We start from the raw sequence: 21,544 nt of genomic DNA, 5'->3' as shown, positions 1-21,544 counted from the left end.
ATCGGCTTCTTGGTCAACATCCGCTGGGCCCTTTCTTGGATGTTGAGTCGGGATGTGATCTTTTTTTGTACTTGGCTGACTGGAGCCCTGGACTGTTTGATCCCTATTGCTGAGAGTAAACGCCGTCATGTAGAACCTAGTCCTTGGTACGAAGATTCGCTTCGGCTCCTAAGGAAATCATGCAAACAAGCTGAAAGAGCCTGGCGTAAGTCCTATTCGCCTGGCAGGAAAGCGATCTACCGTGCCAGGACTAGGAAATACCATAGAGCGGTTAATAAAGCCCGGGCGGCTTATTACTCTCATGAATTCAACATCAGCACCAATCCTACTAAACTAGTATTTAAGGTGCTTAAGGATCTTACTGCCAGTAGAGCTCCAGTCACCGAGGTATGCTCTGCCTCGCACTGTGAGGATCTGGCCGCCTTTTTCGTGGAAAAGGTGGAGGCCATCTATCGCTCCTTTTCTGTTTCTCCCGTTCCTGTGGAGAAGTTGGAATCCTGCCCAATGACTACTATGTCTTTGTCCTCCTTCCCAGAGCTTTCGATGGAAGAGTTTAATAAAATTGTGGCGAAAGTTAAATCTGGCTCTCCCAGGGATCCTCTACGACCTGCATAATTTAGAGAATCAGCGTCACTCTGTCTCCCTCCCCTGCGTGATCTTGTCAATTTATCATTGACGTCTGGTTCTGTCCCTGCCAGTTGGAAACAAGCTCAGGTGATGCCTATCTTAAAAAAAACCTGTCTTGGATCCATTAAAGCTGGAGAACTATCGCCCTATATCTCTTCTTCCGTGGGCCGCAAAACTGACAGAGGTCCATGTTAATGCCATCCTATCTAACCATCTTCATTGTGCTAACATTTTGGATCCCTCGCAGAATGGCTTTCGACCCGGCCATAGTACTGAGACTGCGTTGTTATTCATGGTTGAGCACTTGCGTACCTTGGTCGACTCGGGTCAATCGGCGGCACTGGTGCTTCTTGACCTCAGTGCCGCCTTCGACACAGTCTCCCACGCTATTTTATTACAGCGTTTGGGTGAGGCTGGTGTCGATAACGTGGCACTTGAGTGGTTTCGATCATTTCTATCTGGTCGTACATTTAGGGTTGTTACTCCTCCTTTTCAATCTAAACCCTATCCTATCGCCCAGGGTGTGCCGCAGGGGTCAGCATTGAGCCCCACGCTCTTCAATCTCTATGTGCAGCTGCTGGCTGCTGTCGCCAAGCGCTGGAACCTGACTATGGTGTCCTATGCTGACGACACGCAGCTGGCGGTTGCTTTAAGTGGGGCCTCTGACCTTGAGGCTGTTAAGTTCTGCGAAGGACTGAGCTCAGTGGCCCGCTGGATGACAGATAACTGCCTGCAATTGAACGCTAAAAAAAACGAAGTGCTCATTGTCGGCAAGCAGAGTCATCTCTGGGGCGATCATTGGTGGCCACCTGAGCTCGGTTCAATTTCTCTTCCTGTTACCGAGGTTAAGAACCTTGGGACTTGGCTGGATTCCAAACTCAGTTTTGCCTGTCACACCAAGAAAACTGCTGCTACGTGTTTTGGGATTCTACGTAGGCTTAGACCTATTTTTAAATTTTTTGATGCTCCAACCAGACAGCTTATTGTTCAAGCCACGATTCTGTCCAGGTTGGATTATGCGAGCTCTCTCTTGCTGGGGGCTAATTTGGCCGAACTTTCCAGACTTCAACGCGTTCAAAACGCTGCTGCCAGGGCCCTGGTTGGCTTACCGAGATTTTGTTCGGCCAAAAATACTATTGTTAAACTGCATTGGCTCCCTGTTGCTCAGAGGATTAAGTTCAAATCCCTGTGCCTTGCGTTTAAAATTCTGAAGCACTCTTCTCCTCAGATTTTGGAGCATTTTATTCTGCCTTATGTTCCCTCGCGCCCTCTAAGATCCTCTGGTCTTTATTTGGTCACAGTTCCGCGCTTTAAGAGAGCTAGGGTCGGCGGCCGCTCCTTCAGAGTTCTTGCTGCCAGGCTCTGGAACTCTCTTCCTGTCCATATCCGCGCAATTAATGAACTCTTTGCCTTTAGGAAGGCTGTGAAAACCTTTCTTTTTCCTTCGGATACTTAGTGCTGCTATGTTCTTGTTTATGGCATTACCTGCGTCCGGTTTTCTGTCCTTATAGCGCCGGGACGCCCCTTTGCTGGGGCACCTGTGCGCTCTATAAATCCAGATAACATAACATAACATTATCAGGGTAATGTTTTGCCTGATTCCCCTCTGAGAGTTTAAGGTGGAACTGGAAATGTGCTTATCATTAGAGAACGCAAAGATATGCATTTATGCCATAATGGGCAGGGAAAGTTGAAAAACCCCTCTAGCACGGAACGGGCTAATAACATAACAATGTTTGCATTGTCTGAAGGCCTAACGCCCTCAGCTGGTGTACAAATCCGTTAAATTATGAATACAGCATTAAGACTTTATCCATAAGTAGCCACTAACTATAACCAGTATCTCTGCCAAGCTGCCTGCAGGGCTCAGCCTGAAGCTGTGTCTTGGCTAATGACTCCATGAGACCAGCCCCAGGATCCCTGCCGCTGCTACCAGAAACTAGTAACTTGTGGGCGCTAACCACAAAGAATAGTGTATGACCACTGGCCAAGCACTGTCCTCAGGATCACACCCCACTGCACACCGGACGAGTCGTGTTCACAATGCCTATTGGGTACAGCTTGTACACTTTCACATCCAGATATCTATACCACAGTTTAACCTCACCTTTTTTGTAAAGTTCTCATAAATGAATAACAGATTAACACCAAATCATGAAAAGCACACATATGAAAAGGCAAGGTTGTTGTTATTCTATCGGCAACTTTTTTCTGTAGCTTCGTATCCACAGGAATTAAATGGGAAAATTGCATTTTTTTTTAAAATCCCTCACAACTACTCCCCCTTCATCAATGTGAGGTAAACGTTTTGCAAACAAACAAGAATATTACAAATGTTTTGGACAGATTTGTGCAGATTTGTCAAACCAGGCCAAAGTTATTAGCAACGAAAAATACTTTTGCAGCAGATTAGCCAGCATAATCACATTAACAGAGGTGCTATAGTTGCCTTGGTAACAAGGTCACATACACACTTTTTCATACCGTTAAAGAGCCATAGCTTTATTCCCTATGTACAAAGCACAGGCTTACAAAACCTGAATATGTTATATGTCTTACACAGAACCAATGTCAATTTCCCTTAAAAAATGGCTGTTATAATTCCGAACCAATACATAAATGTTGCTGAAATTTACCCGTTATTAGTGGCTACACACAACTAACTGCCACAATACACTGTTCATGACCTCACACAGGATATCACAGAAGACATAACAAAATACATTAACAATAAGCACTCAGCATCAATACACCCACAGGCAGCTGGAGATGGCCTTTAATGTCACAAATACATGTTACATGCTGCTCTTCATATTTTGCCTACTAAGTGCTTAAACCAGTGGTTCCCAAATTGCGCGCCGCGACTCCCTGGGGAGCCGTCAAACCTAGCCAGGGGAGCCGCGCACCAAGCACTTTAATGCATCTAATGTTGAAGGGTCTGTTGGCTTCAGTTAAACTAATTAGACTTAAATGAATGATGTGGAGTATTTGTAAGTGACATGTCGAGGGAGATGACCTCTATATTTTAATGAATCCCCATGTTCTAACACTCCCAAAGTAAGCGGAAGATGCCCGATTAATTTTTTTAGACTCGTTACTAGTTTAGTTTTTTTCCCAAATGCATTTTACACCAATGCAAGTTATCAGGACAGTACAGCTGTCCTGTCTATTAAACACACTAAGTATTATTAAGTATTGACATATGTACTTGAATCACAGGTACTTCCAGTACACATTTCTTTCAGTACACACACATTTCCAGACAGGCCTGCTCTCGCCTTGAGCACAGGAAAGTAAAACACCATATACGGCATAATGGCAACCATTGGAAGCAAGAAAGAGGGATGCTTAAAAAAATAAAAAAATTCGAGTAATTTATTTTGCTCGCAGTGATTTGGAAGCAATTTGAGGGAGGAGACCACAAAAATAAAGTTGTATGTGGTTTAAAAGATCGTGAGTCACCCTGCTGAGACAGGTGTGTTGGCATGTATGACATGGGTAGAAATGGAAGTGCATGAAAATATTCTCAAGCGCAGAAACACTTTGGCAATGGGGCCAACATGCATGGGGCGCTATCTAGCACTGTAAGTGGGAAAGCAAAGTTTGAGAGGGTACTCTAAAAAAGATATGGGCAAAGAAGTGTAACTAGGCGCCGCCTTAGTAATACAAAACACCCTGCGTATATGATTAAAATACCTCCATCAGCTTTATCCCAATTATTTTCAGGGAGAAAAATGCAAGTATTCCCGAGGCCAGGCTTACATCCACCCCGCCCTCCACAAAAAGTAGCAGTGGGGAGCCACAGACAATGACCAATGGGTCAAGGGAGCCGCGGGTCAAAACAGTTTGGGAACCACTGGCTTATTTTATGGAAAGAAGTACGGCATTTGCTGGGGAAAACATTTTTAACACTGTTCTTTTTAAGAATGTTTGTAAAAAATGTCATTATCTTTTTAAATTACCTCTGGAATTCCATTAGTGGCAGAAATCCCCGCAGAATCCAAAAATGGAACAAAAGTTGTGATGTTTATATTTTTCACCTGAAATAAAAAAAAAAACATTTTCACAAGCTATGAAAAATATCCACATATTCTTACAAGTCATTATATATTTTATACTTCCAACTAGCAAAAGAAGACAGAAGACTCGCATGAAAACAAGGGTTAGTGAGAGGGTCATGCTATTCTGAAACCGTCTAGAAAACAGAAACAACATTTAGAAAAGCAACGCAATATATGATAAAATCAAGGCTTCAGGACAACAAATGAGCAAAAACATCAAATTATTAGCGCAATATTTCCTGCTAGATCAAAAAAGAACAAATAAAAGCATATTTATGATACTTATTTGAGCTGTCATACAAAATAAATTTCATGTAGAACAATTATTCCCATATTTATTCTAACATTCTTCGATTTGTAAAAGTCTACATGTATTTATAGAAATTGAAAATATAGAAAATGGTCCTATGATTAGCTCCCCGTGCTGTCACCTAAGCCTTCCAGTACAGCAACGGCTCTGCAGATTAGCATTTGGAGAAAATGTTTGAAAAATATATTTTTTTTAAAAACCGTGCAGGTCATCGCATTTAGCTTATACCCGCTTTCATCCCAGGACCTCTCCCTTTACCCGCTGGTCCTCAAAAACCTCATCTCCCGTACTTCACCTGAGCTGCAGTCCTTTTCAGTTTGATGTCTTCGTAAAGAAGTCAACTGAAAGCTATTATTTAATAAAAAGGTCATCATATTGCATGGATTAACAGTTTGGTACCGGATTAACCAGCCAAGCAGACACCCTTTAGGTAGGTAGTGTTTGGAAGCTTGCACTGTTGTGACAAACTTTAGGTTTCAAGGCATTTAAATGGACAACTATCTCCCAAGCATTAACCTAGGCAGTGCTGCAGGACACCCAGCACTCAGAAAGGTCGAATCTGGAGTTATTCTTGGAGGAATGGTTGATAAATATATTGTCTCGGCAGGGTCTATTCAGAGGGCTCACAGTGTTCCGGGTCACCCACCTCCACCTGGGACGGCGCCACACCCTGTTGTTGCTCAACTGTTAAACTACAGAGACAGCCAGTTGTCTTCTCTTACAGCTCTGCAGCACCAAGGGCCTGCTTCTCTACAATGTTAAAATTATTATTGCATATCCTGACTACACCATGGAAGTACATGGAGGTCAAATGGCAATTGGGTGGGATGGGTACGAAGTACGCCCTCTAGGTTCCTACTAAACCCGGTGATGGAGGCAGACAAAACTCACATCTTCCAATCACAAGAGGAAGCATGGACCTCTTTCAGACTATAGGGACTGCAGCCCCGTCAGAGTGTACTACCAGAGGCACTCCCGTGTATTGGGACCATGTGATGACCTCTGACTACCATTATTTTAAGTGACTTCAGGTGTTTTCTTGAATGTGCAACATTATTTTTCCTGCATGAGCACTTTTCCTTGAAGATTTCTTTTGTATCTCCTTGTAGTTTCAGAGTGGGAGTGCTTTCACAGAGTAGAACAGCCTTGCCAGGAACAGAACGTGTGGGATGTGCATTTGAAAGCATGAGAGACAGAAAGGTGTGAAATGTACTTCTCAGTCCTGAAGTGTGGTGTTATATGTACTGGTGCTCAAATGTGCATTATGTTGTAAATTGGGGAGTGAAGTGTGTGATGTCGTAGGCAGTGGTGCACAAATGCGCATTGTGTTGTACATTGGAAAGTATTATGAAGTTCTTACTATTGGCTTTAACATGCCCTCATGCCATCTTGAATTCTGACTGTCTAGCTTGAGCTTTGCGCACAGGCAGGCCCCCCAGATTACTCAAGTTGTTTAGGCTATCCACGTTCAAGGCTCTTTTCTGTACTGTTGGAGACTTTCATAAGCTTCATCAAGATAAGGGCTGGAACATGTGAGAGCGCAGAAGGATACATGAGAACTCTTTTGCCTTAGGAATGCTTGCCTGGAGAGTGTCCAACTCCAGTAAGTTTCTTGGTGCAGAAGAGGGCCTCTCGGAAACTTCTAATGCTTTGAGATTATAAAACTGGGGTTTGATGACTTGGAAATTGCGATTTTGGGCCTGAATAACCGACGCATCTACTTCAGAGTAGGAACCAGGCTTGCTGAGGTTCTTGACCCTGGCTGTGAATCCCCCAGTCTGGAGTGGGCTAAGATGCAGTGTTTGCAGAGGTTGATGTGTTTTCTTTGATTACTGACTTTGTGATGTGTGAGTGTGTCTGTGTGCACATTCAATTCTCCAGTGGTTATAATCATCTGATGTATTTAGTTTATATATATCTTTCGTATTTCTTGCAGTGGACATCCATACTATTATCTGCTTGCATTTCATTCCATGTATTTTATTCTGGGCATTTAACAGTTACATTTGCTTACTTATAAGTGTGTGTGAGACAGACAGACAGACAGACACACACACACACTTACTTTTGAATGTTGTTCATTTTACATCTGGGAAAGCCTTTTTGTTAGAGAGTGCTCCACAAATAAAATCCCATACCTTATTCTGAGAACAGTCTTTTGATGTGCCTCATTTTTTGAGAGTGAAATACCTTTCCAGGCGTTTTTATTGCTTCGCTGTGTTTGTGCCTCCGTGTGGGAGGGTAGTATTTTCTCTTATTTGGGAGGGCAAAGCAATATAGAGAGCAAGGCATCTGAAGCAGGTTGGTTGAGAAGATGCAGAGAAGGTGAAAGGGGCCCAGGGTCACTCCACTGATGCATAGGTAGCCAAGGAATGAACACAAGTCATGGCGGATATCATCTAACACAGCCCCCAAATTAATTAGTGTTGCATGATTCAGAACACAATATGAATGCAGACTCTGCTTCCCATAGCTCAGGTGATTCAGAGGCAGAGCAGCCGATAGGCCCCTCATTGACACCCACGGAGGCAGATGAGATTATTTGGTGCACAGATCACCCATGTGGAGCAGGGAGCCCAGAAACATAAGGGTGGGCAGTTGTTGAGCACATAACATGGACGGTAGTTCAGGTGCCTAATGGTGTTTTCACCTGCTAATCTGGGGCCTCATTTCTAGGAGCACCATGAAGACTGTCACGCCTCCAGTATGGACATGGTCCTCTACACAGTTCTTAAAAATTCATGTTTGCAACTTGGGTTATTATGGCAAAGATAATATTCTTTTCTTCACAGGGAGTGGGGAGTTCGATTTAGCAGGAATGTTAATGTATTATTATACTCTTGGTTTGGATCTACTGAAGAAATCATGGGGTGCAGGTGGGGGTGGTGTGTGTGTATAGGGGGAACATGGCAGGGAACAGATGAATACTGAAGATAGAAACAATAATATGGCGTCACAGAATTTGCTCACGAAATCTGTTGACTGGGTTTAATATACTGACATGGAATGTGTGCAGCATGGCTTCACCTCTCAATAGACACAAGATGTAGGCATACTTACAGTGTAGACACGTGCATAATGTCTATTTACAGGAGAAAAGGAGACGCAGCTTACAGCGCCTGAACTGCAGAAAGTGTATGCTCCTCCTTTACAAGGAGGGTCCGGATAAGAATATCCCAATCAGTCCCATTTGTACTACACAGGATTCAAATAGATATGGAGAGTAGATAAGTGGTGGTTGAAGGCCACTGGGCGAAGCACTCCTGGTGTTTCAGGCAGATTTACGCTCCTAATGTTAATACCGCTATATTTTTGAGTCCCCCTCTTTGGTGATGGTTCAGGACTTACAGGCTCCAAACGGCTGGAATTTCAACTGTATACATGACATACATATGGATAGGTCCTCTCTCCCCCCTCCTTGCAGGTATGCAGGGCATTAGGGCGACACAAAGCTTTAGAAAATGATCTTCTACCAGACAAATGCATGATATAGGGAGGCTAATGCATCTCGACACTCCTTTTATATATTGATGCACCAACTACACATAAGGATAGATGACCTCTTTTGTAACAATGGTATGTGGCCTAGGATCACAGATGGTGAATAGTTGGGCCACCCCGTACCCAATCATTGCGCCCTTTATTTGGTATGGTCGTGGAGTAGGTGGAGACCACCGGTGCCCACGACACGGAGGTTACACACCGAGTCACTGCTGGATACCCCCCTACAGAGAAACAATATGCACCTATACCAGCATTACTTTGTGGTTAACGAAGGCACTGCATCAAACAGCAGAATGAAAGGTATTCAAAGTGGTAATATGAGGTCAGAGCATCAAAACTACATAGGTCACAAACTGGCATCAACTAAGAGTATTCTAGATACAGAAATGCATAAAAAGGGATCCTGAAAACGCAATGGACAGTACTACGGCGGCAGAACACACTCTTAGAGTAGCAGAACTCGCATTCAAAGCAGGTATGCAGACTCGAGAATCTTGACTATAGAGTGCATGTAACTCAAAAACATGCCAACAGGGACACGCGTGGTTGCATTCTTGCTTGGCTGCTGATGTCTGAAGTGCCTACGGCTACAATAGGCAATTTATGGTCACAATATGGGTAAGTGGGTAATACTATAGTGGGAATAAATTGGGCTTTCGTGGAGTATTCCCGGACCTTGTATGATGGGCCACCGGGAGTCGGCCCTGCCCAGCTGTAGGAATGGATGTGATCGATTCCTCTGGCCCAAGTGACGCCCTTAGTTTCAGGAACTTTGACGAACCATCTTGAGGAAGGCCATGCAGCCAAATGACCAGTAATAAGACACCTGGATTGGATAGTAGGCCCGTGGAATTTTATACCACCTTTTGTGTCCATACCTCCAAGATGTTATTGGTGATGTATCATGTAGCAAGGAAATGTAAATGTAAATGTTGTAGACTTGTAAAGCGCACAGCTGCCCCAGCAACGGGGCGTCCCGGCGCTGTAGACCGCTGGGGAACCCGTCCTGGCTATCCCTGTGAGATGGTCGCTTTCTGGGTATCTCCAAGGTGAAACCAGGCATCCCCGGCGTCTGTGGGGGGCCGTTGTAGAGATGAGGCAAGCTTAATGCCCAGAGTTGCCGAGTGTGTTCCTGGTTAGAGTAGGTACCGAGGCGAGAATTATCGAGTCCGTTTTGACCCTGGTCCACGACCCTGCTGCGTCGGGAATTGAACCCTGGTCCCTGGCCGATTCTCTGCTCACGGGTCTGCCGCCTCTAACCAGTGAGCCACACCTCTCCACAAACAGGGCATGATCCCAAAGTTGCTGCACGAGGATGTCCTCCCAAAACCTGGGAGGGATCCCTTACAAATGCAGACTTACCACATGCTCTCACTGCTAAATCTAGGCTATAAGATATTGGGCAAGACACTTGCAAGCCACCTGCTCCCTTTACAGGCACAATTGATTCACCCGAATCAGAATGGGTTACTAACAGTTAGAAATACCTTCCTAAATATGTGCTGCCTTTTTAGGTCGAGCCTAGCGCAGTGCGCATGCGCTAGGAAAACAACCTATTGGAATCACTCTGGACTTTTCACACGCACGTGTTTTTTTTTGTCCGGCATTATTTCGATTGGGCTTTGCGTGCGTCGTCCCAAAAAGACAGCACGCAATTGGGAAAAGATGGGTGCATGTGTCCCACCTTTCCCAGTAAATGTATCCGCCCACGGCCTACGGCTTGTGGTTACGAGCAGGGGCGCCATCTGTTCGGGATCATCTTTCTAATTAGCGAGGTCGCCGCATGGCCGCGCTGGTTTGTTTTTCTCTTGGCGTGAGCTGTTGTATGTTTGTTTATATCTGCTCACATCCTCTCTCTTTCGTCTTACAACCATGTACGCGATTTTGCTAAAAACATGTGCTTTGTTTCAGCTCAGCAGACATTATGCGTTCTCTTAGCTGTGTCTTGCTCTTTCCTCCTTTTATTTAACTAACGGCGGACCGGCGTAATGGTTTCAAAGTGCATGGCTCGTATCTGTGACACTGATAGTCTGTGCTGCCTGCTGCCATGGGTTTATCGCTGCACTGCCACTAACGCCAGGCCTACTTGGCTCCAGACATTCCTTCTCCTTCCTTTCTGCTGAGTTAGAATTTCTTAAGTTGATTTTAAAAGCAAAATTAAGAAGCACGTCATAACTATGTCTGCTAATGAGAGGGCACGGCCTTCTAGTCCGATTCCAAGTACCCTGCGACCTTTAACCCAGACAGCGGGTAGCAAGGACGCCAATAGCCCGTATGCAAGGAAAAGGCTGCTCTCCCGCCAGTTGGATAGTAAAGGACAGAAAGAATCAGGGTGCACTGCCACCTCACACTCTGGGGGCACAGTGCCACTGTAAACAGCAGCTGCACTGCTGACAGTAGCCTAGCGCCTTTACACCACGTGGTACGTCTGGAGTGCCCTCAAATCGGAACCCTCTTTCTGCTTGCAATTTCATGTTAGTGTTACAGACTGCTGTATACAACAGTAGACACAAATTTCAGCAGCATTTCAGCCCAAAACGTTATGTCACGGGGTGTCATGACTTGTTCCCAACATTTGTACAGCAAACTGCAATCATTCTTACTCTCAGGGGATGGGTGCCAACATGAATGTGGGGTAGGCGCTGAGAGGAGTCAAGTTGCCCACTCATTGGCTGTGTGTGGCTTAACGGCTACAGCGGCCGACTTTTAAGCTGGGGAACCAGGTTCGGCTGGAGACTCAAAACATCCCGTGATTCTGGACAAATAACTTAATCTCCCCGCGCCTAAAAATGAATGCGCCCGTCTGTAATGCAACTGGTGCTCATGTAAAGAGCTCTGATACCTTTGTATCGAGTTTGCGCTTTATAAAACTGCTAAACAAATGTCTGCATTGCGCTGCACAGTCAATCAATTCAATTAAAACTTTATTCGGATACAAATTTTGTGTCCATAAAAGTATACAAAAAATTTAAAACAGATTTTTTTTAAAAAGCTTAAAAAGAATTAATATAAATCACAGTAAATCTTATATGTGAATAATAGGAAAAACACATTTTTACACATTATTTCTTTCAGTTTGGATCCCAATCCCACTCAAACATTTTATAGTTAATCATAGATTGCACGGTATTTAACACAAACCTTTAAAAAACGGGCTATTGGCAAAATGCTACACTCAGTGTCCAAACATTGTAAAGCAAGAAGGACCGGGCGACACTGGCGTAAACCTATGAGTTTTAATAAGGGAATGATCCACTTCTTACGTGGGAATTCATATTAGCTACAAAAAAAGACTACGTGCAATGGAGATTGTTCTGATTGTCCATTACAAGGACAAAGGGTTAGGTTACTAGACCAATCTTTTGTCTTTGGGAATGTTATCAGCCGATGGAAAGTATTAAACCGAAATCGTGTTAGGAGATATTTTTCATAAGAGTTAACACTAGATAGTAAATACGGTTGGATCCCAAATGAGACTTGTACTGAAACAAGATGGAGGTTTGTGGGTTTGAGAATCTCAGTTGTTAAACGAAGCTCACGTAAATGTGATAAGCACACATTTTTCAGTTTTTCACGTGACATTTCAATTATAGTCTCAGGGAACTTGAAAAAAGACTCCAGGTTTACGTCTCTCAAAAGATTATGGACATAAAGCAACCATGGAATGTTTTTCCACTTTTCCAGAGTAAGACAATCAGAGATAAGCAAACGGGTCATTTTACACTCTTTAGTTTCCCAAATGCGATGCCATAGGAGAATTGGTTGGATAGCAATAAGGTTGGAAATGTAATCCTCCCCCAACTCCATATGGCAACCATAGGTTGGCGAACTTTTGGGAGTAGCCAAAAGATACCGGAAAAAGCCATTTTCTACTTTTTGGATAATTTCCGTGTTAACGTAGCCCCAAACCCCGGCCCCATACATTGCCACTGAGCGGCACTTAGCCCTATAGATCTGAATCAACTCCCGCAGGGGACGCTGGCCTAGTTTTTGCGCAAATGTGACCAAGGCTGTTGTAGTTCTAAGAAACCCCATCTTTCTGGCCAGAAGGGCTGGACCCCAACTAGAGGAATTGTCTATCAAAATACCTAAATAGGGATAGGAAGTTGCGGTCTCCAGGATGGTATTATTTATCTGGATACCGCCGGAATATTTGAGACGTTTCCCCAGATGCATGACAAACGTTTTCTTTATATTTACTTTTAGATCTAGGCTTGCCCTGAAGTCACAGTATCTATCAAGAAGTAGTTGGAGTTGACGCGGGGTCCTGGCCATGATCACCGTGTCATCTGCATAAAGCAGCGCGGGTATTGGACGATGATCAATCATGGGGAAATCCTGGCTTCCTACCAACATCGCAGCCTCCAAACCGTTCGTATATAGGTTAAAAAGAAAGGGTGCCAGTACGCATCCCTGTCTGACACCCTTAGCTACTGGAAATGATGTTGTGACTTCCCCCCCCAAACCGTACCGTACTTTTGCTGAGGCCCCTGTATAGAGACTCTGAATGAAACTCACCAAAGGGGGATCAACCCCCATAGTTAGAAGGAGTTTCCAAAGTTTGGTATGGGAGACGCAACCAAAGGCCGCCGAAAGATCGACGTAGGCTAAATGCAACCTCCCCTTTTTAGCCCTACATATTTACCTATCAATAATGAAAGGTTTAGTGCCTGATCCACTGTGCCTAGTCCTTCTCGAAAGCCATACTGAAGGTCAGAGACCACTTGATTGCTTTCAGCCCAGTCTTGGAGTCTTTCAAGAAGTAACCGACCCATCACCTTTCCTGTAGAGTCCAAAAGGGAAATTGGACGGTAACAGGCGGGGCTATTACGGTCACCCTTCTTAAAAATAGGAAGAAGAATGGAAGTTGACCAAGACTCTGGTGGGACAATTTTGATGGCTGCTTCGAAAACCTTTGTAAGAATGGGGGACCATAATTCTAAGTTGTTTTTAAATAGGTCCACGGGGACCCCGTCAGGGCCTGGGGCTTTGCCACATTTAGAGGCTTGCAATGCCGTGAGTACCTCGGTATGGTCAAAATGAAGGTTAAGGTTAGAGGAGAGGGAGGGTCTTCTATGATTTTGAGTGGCCAGCATCTCCAAACTTTCGGGGGGGTTCTGTCGGAGGATCCTCCAGGATACCAAAAATCCTAGAATAATGATCAACCCAAGCTGCCTCACCCACTGCTACCTCAATCCGTGGGATCTCTTGTTGGTCGGTTAAAAAGGGTGTTCTTACTGTTTCCAGAAGGTGGCTGAGTCCTTAAGTGAACAGCTCTGATGTAGCTTAGCCCATAGTTCCTTCTTGATATCCACCTTACAGGATTTGAGTGCTTGCTTATAGCATTTTCTTAGTCTTATCACTTCCCCTTTGTCCCTTACGGTATTGGTCAGAGCTTTCTTTAGTGAGAGGTAGGCGCTCCTTGTTGCGGGATTAAACCAGCCTTTTTTTGTTTGATTAACACCCTTAGTTTTACGGAACAACTCTCTCTTAATTTCGGATGTATTGACAGAAAAGCTGGCCAATACCTGTTCGGGGACAGATTGTAAGTTTAAACATACTTCGATATGTGGGAGTGTACGACTCAGCACTGCTGAGGAAATCTTTTCGGCATCCACTTTATCCCATTTAATTGCGTAGCCATTTAGTTTATTTACCCTTAGTGTTTCTTGTGTTAAAAGGGTACGCTTACTGGGGAGTTCTGACAAATCAGGAGTGGTGATCATGAGGATATTGGGGAAATGATCACTACTAGGATCGGTACCTGTTCGAAAGCTACGTAGCTGCTCCTTAGAAGATTGCGAAACCAAAACAAAGTCAATCAGACTGAATAATCCCCTGCCGTTAAACGTGGGAGTAAAAGGAACTGGGGGTGAGACGAGATCGTTTGCAAAACCGAGATCAAGATTAAATATTATTTCAGTCAAAGTGTTCCCTAGTTTTGTATGAGGAAAATGCGTTATATTGTAACCCAGATCATCAACAATACCACAATTATTTGTATCACCTCCCTTACAGAGATTTAAATTGAAGTCCCCTCCCCAGATTATGCTAGTACTAATTCTGGGGTTATTAAGACGCTCCTCTGTTAGAAGTAGGGAAATATTTTCCAAGACTGGGAGTATGTCCTTTGATGTCAGATTATTATAAAAATTAACTATATAGAACACATGTGTTTTAGTGAGTATTAACTTAAGAATCTGGGAATAGGGATTGCTGCTAATGATTTTGGTATCGATGATTAAAAGTTCATTAGAGAGATATATTACTAAGCCCCCTTTCGCTCTCCCACATAATGAGGGTTGGGCAAATGAGTTGAAGGTTTTATAACCTTGCGCTGCACAGTCATAGTTAGCGCTGCACAGCTGCTGGGTGGAATATATTATTTTAGCACATTATCTGTATTAATGTAGCGCAAAATCACTTGCTGTTTATTGCATTCTGCTCTGTTGCCCGGCCTAATAAAGCTGCCTTGTTGAGCCGCATTATTACCAATTACGCGGCTGCATGCGGTGTTGTGTGGGTGGCGACGTGGCATGTTTAATCGCCTTGCTCTAAATGGTTTGTTGGGGGCTGTAGATGCGCTGTTGAGGGTAAAAAGGCAAGGGGCAATTGGTGTTTAAAGGGGGAGTAGCTACGGCAGCCCATCACAGGGATCCGGAACTTGGACTAAAAAAAATATTACTTACTTCATCGCCAGCACCTCACATGAATAAATCTTTGCCATGCCGCCTGAGAGGGGGCCATGCGAATTGAATTGTTTATTAAACTGCGGCCTTTTACTCCCAACACAGTGTGTATTGGTTTTGTTAAAGGTATGATCAGGGTCTGGGTGTTAAACTGGTACTAAGCAGGTGCAACCTATGTCCAGACAGCGTTAACAAGTGTAAAATAAAAAGACAGAAAAACGAATTAATCCCATCAGAAAATGTGCCGGATGATGCCACATAATTTGCCATTTTTTGCCACTTAATTTAGTCAACCCTGCCGCATAATTTGGCCGTACCCTGCCACATAGTTCCAGGGGCCCTGAATATGATGGTTTGGCACACACCTAAATCAGGAGCTGAGCCGAGTGTGTTCCACTAGTGACTTCTCAGCTCATTAAGCAATGTGGGAAGCTCTTGACAGGTCCCTGGTGGGGGATTCTTCTAGAATACTTCACATGTTCTGGCTGGTGTACTTACAGTATGATGTGTTGCCACCATTTGCACAGGCCTGCATTATACCACATGAGTGGAAGATATGTTTTTTTAACAGACATCTCCACTGGTCGAACTGCATACACTGATAGTCTGCACTGACTTCTACAGCCCAGTGTTACCACGGTACATTACAAAGCATGTTTCTGTCCATGACACACAGGGATCGCGTCCTTAAACATCATAGGGCGTAAAATTGTGTGGCCGGATTATTAACAGGATAATGTGCTGCATGGCTAAACGCTTATAAGGTCCAGAAAGCGAGACCTATTGGCTATGCCAATGCTTGTTTTATCTTATGGAGGAAGATGCATTTTGTGAGGACTGCTACCTGGCTGTTTCGTTTGACAGAAAAAAAGCTTTTGGTGCACTGGGCATTCCTCAGGGCAGTTTACAAGAAAATAGGGTTGGGCACCGAAATGCTTGGCTTGATCAAACTATTATATACTGACACAATGGCCAGAGTTAAGGCGTTTCAGGTAATTCCCCACTCTTTTACCATACACAAAGGCACGTGGCAGGTTTGCCCTATGGCCCTCATTATTTTTGCGCACGCCATGAAGCCTCTGGCGTGTTTGCTACGCATGAGGGGGAAGGATTTGGGGATCCCGGTTTGTGATTACTGGCACAAAGTGTCACTTTATGCAGATGATGCCCTTGTGTATATCCATAACCCCGGACGGCCTTGCCAGGATTAATGAAAGCTCTGAATGGCTTTGGTGAGATATCTGGTCTTAGAATAAATTGGACCAAGTCCAGTTCGTTTCCCCTTCACTGCTTGATGCATGAAAATCGGGCCAATATACCACACACCAGACTTGATTGGAAATTTGAAACATTCAAATACTTGGGTGTCAATGTTTATCATGCCAAGGAGCACCTAATATCAGGCAACCTGGGCCGAGTGCTTGTTGCATCTCACCAGTCTGCCCTATTTTGGATTGGTCTACCGCTGTCTCCATTGGGTCGGCGTGTGGCAATAAGCAAGCGGTTGGTCCACCCCAGATTTTTGTATTTATTCACAGCCCTGTCAGTGGTTCCTAAAAAAGCATTCTTTACAGAATTACAAAGTTTCTTGTGAGATTTAATACAGGGCAGTGGCAGAAAGTGGGTGGCACTTAATAAAACATAACAGGGATTTGAAGGAGTGGACCGGTGTGCCCTCAGCAATGAACTCTAGTATGCTGAGGTCCGCGATTGCTAGCAGGCACGCGGAGTTAAAAGAGGAAGGACCTACTTTGGGCACTGATTGGGACTTCAATAATTGACTGGTTGTTAGACCCTAATCAATCGGTACAAGGGACATAGATATGTTCAAACAGGAGTCACAAAACCCCAGACAAAAATTCATCCAGTCCAACTACCTGCACCAGATTTCTCACACCTTGAGGCATAAATCTGAGCCTTGTCAGATCGCCCATGCTGCAGGCAGAATTATGCTAATTTCTTTCACATGCTTTGGTCCTGTCCAGTGTTGTATTGTACATGGGAGAAGGTATGGTGGTTGTATCAGAATTATGGGACCACACTTTTGCACTACACCCAAAGCTTTCCCTGCTGGGCTTAATGCCCAGGGTTAAAAAATAAATATTCACTTTGTTTTGAGGACTTCTGATTAGGCCTGTTCAAGCGTCATACTACGATGTCCTGGAAGTCTCCAACCCCCAGATATCAAATACAGGCTTAAAGATCTGTACAGTTGGGCATCAGCCGAGGCAGATACTCTAACCATACTTTGTAAAGAAGGGTCAAGGGGCCCAGCTGGTACAATATGGGACACATATCAGTTAAAACTGAATGCAAAGATAGATGAACAACTGCTGTGATGGTGGCGGTAGACACTAATAGATCGTTTTATTGAGGGAAGCACTGGCAGAGTTGACGGCTGAGAAATGGAGTGGAGATTGGGATTTTGGCTCTCCCCTGGTGCATGCAGGGAGATCTGGACAGGTATCTATCTGATAGGGCCTCAACCATCCGTGCTACACAGGAAAGGCTGCCATGGTTATGACTTCAACCTACTTTTTCATGTATTCAAATGGTGCAAATCTCATACATAGCTACAGAGTTGAGAGATTATTGGCCTATGGGAGCGTCTCTAATCCTGCTCCACACCGAACCCTCTTGGGCCCATGCAAATCTCGCCTTATGGCTTGCCAGTTCTTTGTTTTGATCTCATATGCAGAACTTAGTAAACAAATTGTTTTAAAAATGTAAGTGTGCGCCACAGATAATTGACAATTTCCAATAGGTTCGGTGGCCCAAGAGAATTCCTATAAACTCAAGCTTGGCTAGTTTATGTTATATCGCTTGGAAGCTTATAGCGGTAAATATGTCTAATAATGACAGCTGTCAATCTAGAACTGTCTTAAGTTCTACTTGGCTACTTAATATTAGGGCAGTAAGATCCTAACTAGTAACTAAAAGCAGCCAGACAATAATCTGTTACCAGTTGTACAGCGCACAGAGCTATGAAGCCTGATACTTGCGGATGGGAATCAGTGATGTAGCAGGTGTGCCATGGGCTATAAAGCAAACAAGTACAATGTCCTGCCCTCCACCACAGAAAAAGATAGCAATAATGTGACTACGATGAGTTCCTGAGACCCTTGTGCCACTACACTGATCCAAAGCCCTGTAAGTCCCTGTGTAGGAGATTGGATTTCAGAGGCAGTAGGTATTTACAGAAGTTCAAGTCTGGCTATAACAGCAAAGAAACACATTCAGAATCAATATTCTTTGTGTGTAATGTTTTCATCAGTACAAATGAAACAAGTGGAGAGCCGCATTGACACCAGCAGGAGTAAATGAGGCAGGCAAGTCTAGGGCTGGGCTGGCTATATGGAAAACCACAAGTGAAGTCTAGGGGTGTGCTTAGGAGTGGATAGCTGGAGAAATCATCAGCTATGCAGCCTGACAGACATGAGGGAAAGCACACATTTTTCATCTAGACAAGTATTTAATATGCCCTCTCCTATATCCTCCTGGACAGAGTCGGACTCAAGCTTTACACTCACTCAGTACACTATGCGTCTGGTATAAACAGATTTTCCTGTGCTGTTTTCAGCAACCAGTCCACCACTTGACTAGTCAGGCTCAGACAGACATACCCCAAAGCAATGTAATTAAAATATGTTACTATATCCAGAAAAAAAGATGGTAATTTATGAAGGCATAGCACGTTTCTTCGAAACACCACATCTGTCCTGGAACTGTTTGGCGATATGGAGACTGAGGTAGGGGTACAGTGGAGGAGCATCTGCCTATCAAGCCAGAAGATGCAAGGAGACAGTTTCACCTGGTGGAACGAGTCGAATCGAATGGACACAGACATAGTGACAGCACTTACTATGTAGAAGAGGAGTGGACAGGGTGGAGAAGAGAACCAATAGGGGTGACGGAGGAAGCAAGAGACACTGTGACCCTGAATTGGGTCCCCACGGAGATCCATCAGAAACCATAGACCACCCCGAAACGTAAACATAATGCACATCCTTTATTGGAGGAAACGTATGTTTTTCCTTTTATGCATGGAATTGCTGGATGAAAATTCATACCATAAAATGTCGTAATTGTTTTGATTGAGAAAGTGTACGCGTGTGTGTATATATATATTTTTTTTTATACGCTCCAGCCGGGTCGGTTATACCAGGACATGCCTGTGATCAATTACACACACCCAGAAAATAATCTAGGCTACACACCCCATAGTATAAGTTTCTAATGTAAAGGAAGCGCGACGGATGCTTCAAATTTAGAAGGGGGGGGGCTTGGGGGTTACAGTTGATTTAGTTAGAACTTGCTTTAGATTATACTGTATACAGCAGCATTAGAGTGCTCCTCAAGATCTCTTGTCATGTCAATACCCCACATGACAATAACAGGACACTCTCAACAAACAAACTCAATAAGATCAAGTAGGGACAGGATTCCAATACCTTAAAAGGTATGCACCACCTGTAGTATTACTGCAGGACAAACACTTGCTGGGCAATAGATGCGTCTTTCTGTCCCGCAGGGGCTACACTAGAGTATAATTCCAGAGAAACCAATGCATTAAGAAGCATGGCATGGCCATTCTTTTACATAAACACTTTATATTCCAAGTCAAGCAAATACACAACGATGAACTTAATAGGTTCATCATCAAAAGGGCAAAATGGGCGAAGTATGTTGGTCCACTGCATTGGTATACTGCTGCCTACTTAGATAAAGGACAAGCTTAAGGCTCTTACACAGATTGTTCTAAGATCTCCAGCATCACAGTCTGCAGTGGGGTGGACTTCAACTCTGTTATGGACTCCATGGCCAATACCAGAAGTGTCTAACCCAGCGTAGATCTAATATTTTAAATGCATGGGCCCAGTCACTGGTCTTTTTGGATGTATGGCGGTTAAAGCATCCACACAGGAGGGAATTCACATTCTACTCCCACAAATCCTCACCAGGGACCGATTATTTCTTCCTAACCTCGGCCAATACAGGGCACTTCATAGATGCTTAACTTCTCCCTCATGCCCTGACGGACCACGACCCTATGGTGCAGTCTGAACACCAATGATCAGGGGGGCAGACATCATATCAAACAGCACCCATATGTAAGGGATGGAGTCAGACACAGATAAGGCAGGGATGGATATAACTAAGGTTCCAAGTGAACAGTTGAGGCATGAGATTGACATAAAACTGATGCTGCACCGCCAAAGATTACTCGACTCTGCAACCTTGGCCTGTGCAGTGGCGAAATATCGAATTTATGACACCGGGGATAAAGCAGGAAAGTTACTATATTGGCTAGCACATCGAGAACAAGAACTCAAATATTTTCCCAGTATGTCTTCTCAAGCAGCACAAACCCTCACTGAATCTAAATCCATTGGCCAAGAATTTGCACAATATTACACACAACTCTATACACAGTAACTACTGGTCCTAGCAGATCAGGACAGTTCAAATGTGGATGATTTGATAGTGCCCCAATTTTTTTTTTTTTTTTTTTTAAATAAGCAATTTTATTGTTTTGAAACCAACATCATCCACATAATTTCTAGCTGTCGCTGGGCACCAACAAAAATTTAACATCCATTTTACATACAGTAACATCAGGTCCACAATGAGAATAGCAGGAGAGAACACTCCTCATACTTATGATAGTGAGCCAAGCCTGAAGTTATCCCACCATTTACCCCAGATCCGGGTGCACTTTTGAGGGCATCACCTGACTTCACAGACTGGCTTTTCCTGCAGGGCTCACCAGTCGACTGAGTAGAGCCCCAACTTAATGCAACAGATAGGCAAGAAAAAAATCTTCACAGCCACTAATTTGCTTTCAACCGGGAAAGCTCCTGGTCCTAAACGCTACCCACTAAAAGCCTTTAAGAAATAAGCCTCCCATTAGTCTACGCTATTATTGGGACTGTGTACGGAGGCCTTCGAGACTGGGGACCAGCCGCAATAAATACATGGTGCAACGATTATGGTAATCCCAAAGCCATGGAAAGCTCCAAATAAATGTGACTCCTATAGCTCCATTTCGTTACAAAACCTAGAATCTAAGATCCCTGCAGTAGTATTAGCAAATTCATTGGTGAAAATCATAAAAACTCAAATACACCTGGACCAAAATTAATTTATGTAGATATGAGCTAGATGGTCACAAAATAAAAAGTGCATTAGATTTTTCTGTGGAAACAAATGCCAAAAGAAAAGCCTTTCCATATCCCTGAGACCAAAACTTCAAAAAGGCGCTTACTGGAGCTGGTGGTTATAGGGGTGACAACACAGTAATTTCAGAGTAAATTTTGCCAGAGGATCTTAAACGTTTCTTATGCAGTCTGGAG

At 44.0% G+C, this 21,544-nt stretch overlaps 1 protein-coding gene across 1 annotated transcript in view; it reads right to left on the bottom strand.

Moving 5' to 3' along the window:
• Positions 1 to 21,544, bottom strand: part of RB1 (RB transcriptional corepressor 1) — a 1,278,597-nt gene that overhangs the window by 1,023,012 nt on the left and 234,041 nt on the right. The window contains exon 9 of the mRNA XM_085621884.1: positions 4,590 to 4,667. Coding sequence (XP_085478010.1) covers positions 4,590 to 4,667 — 78 coding nt within the window. The remainder of the gene's footprint in view (positions 1 to 4,589; positions 4,668 to 21,544) is intronic.

The sequence above is a fragment of the Triturus cristatus genome, chromosome 8 (assembly GCF_964204655.1).
Source record: "Triturus cristatus chromosome 8, aTriCri1.1, whole genome shotgun sequence".
NCBI lineage: Eukaryota > Metazoa > Chordata > Amphibia > Caudata > Salamandridae > Triturus > Triturus cristatus.
This window is presented reverse-complemented; position numbering and strand designations above follow the sequence as displayed.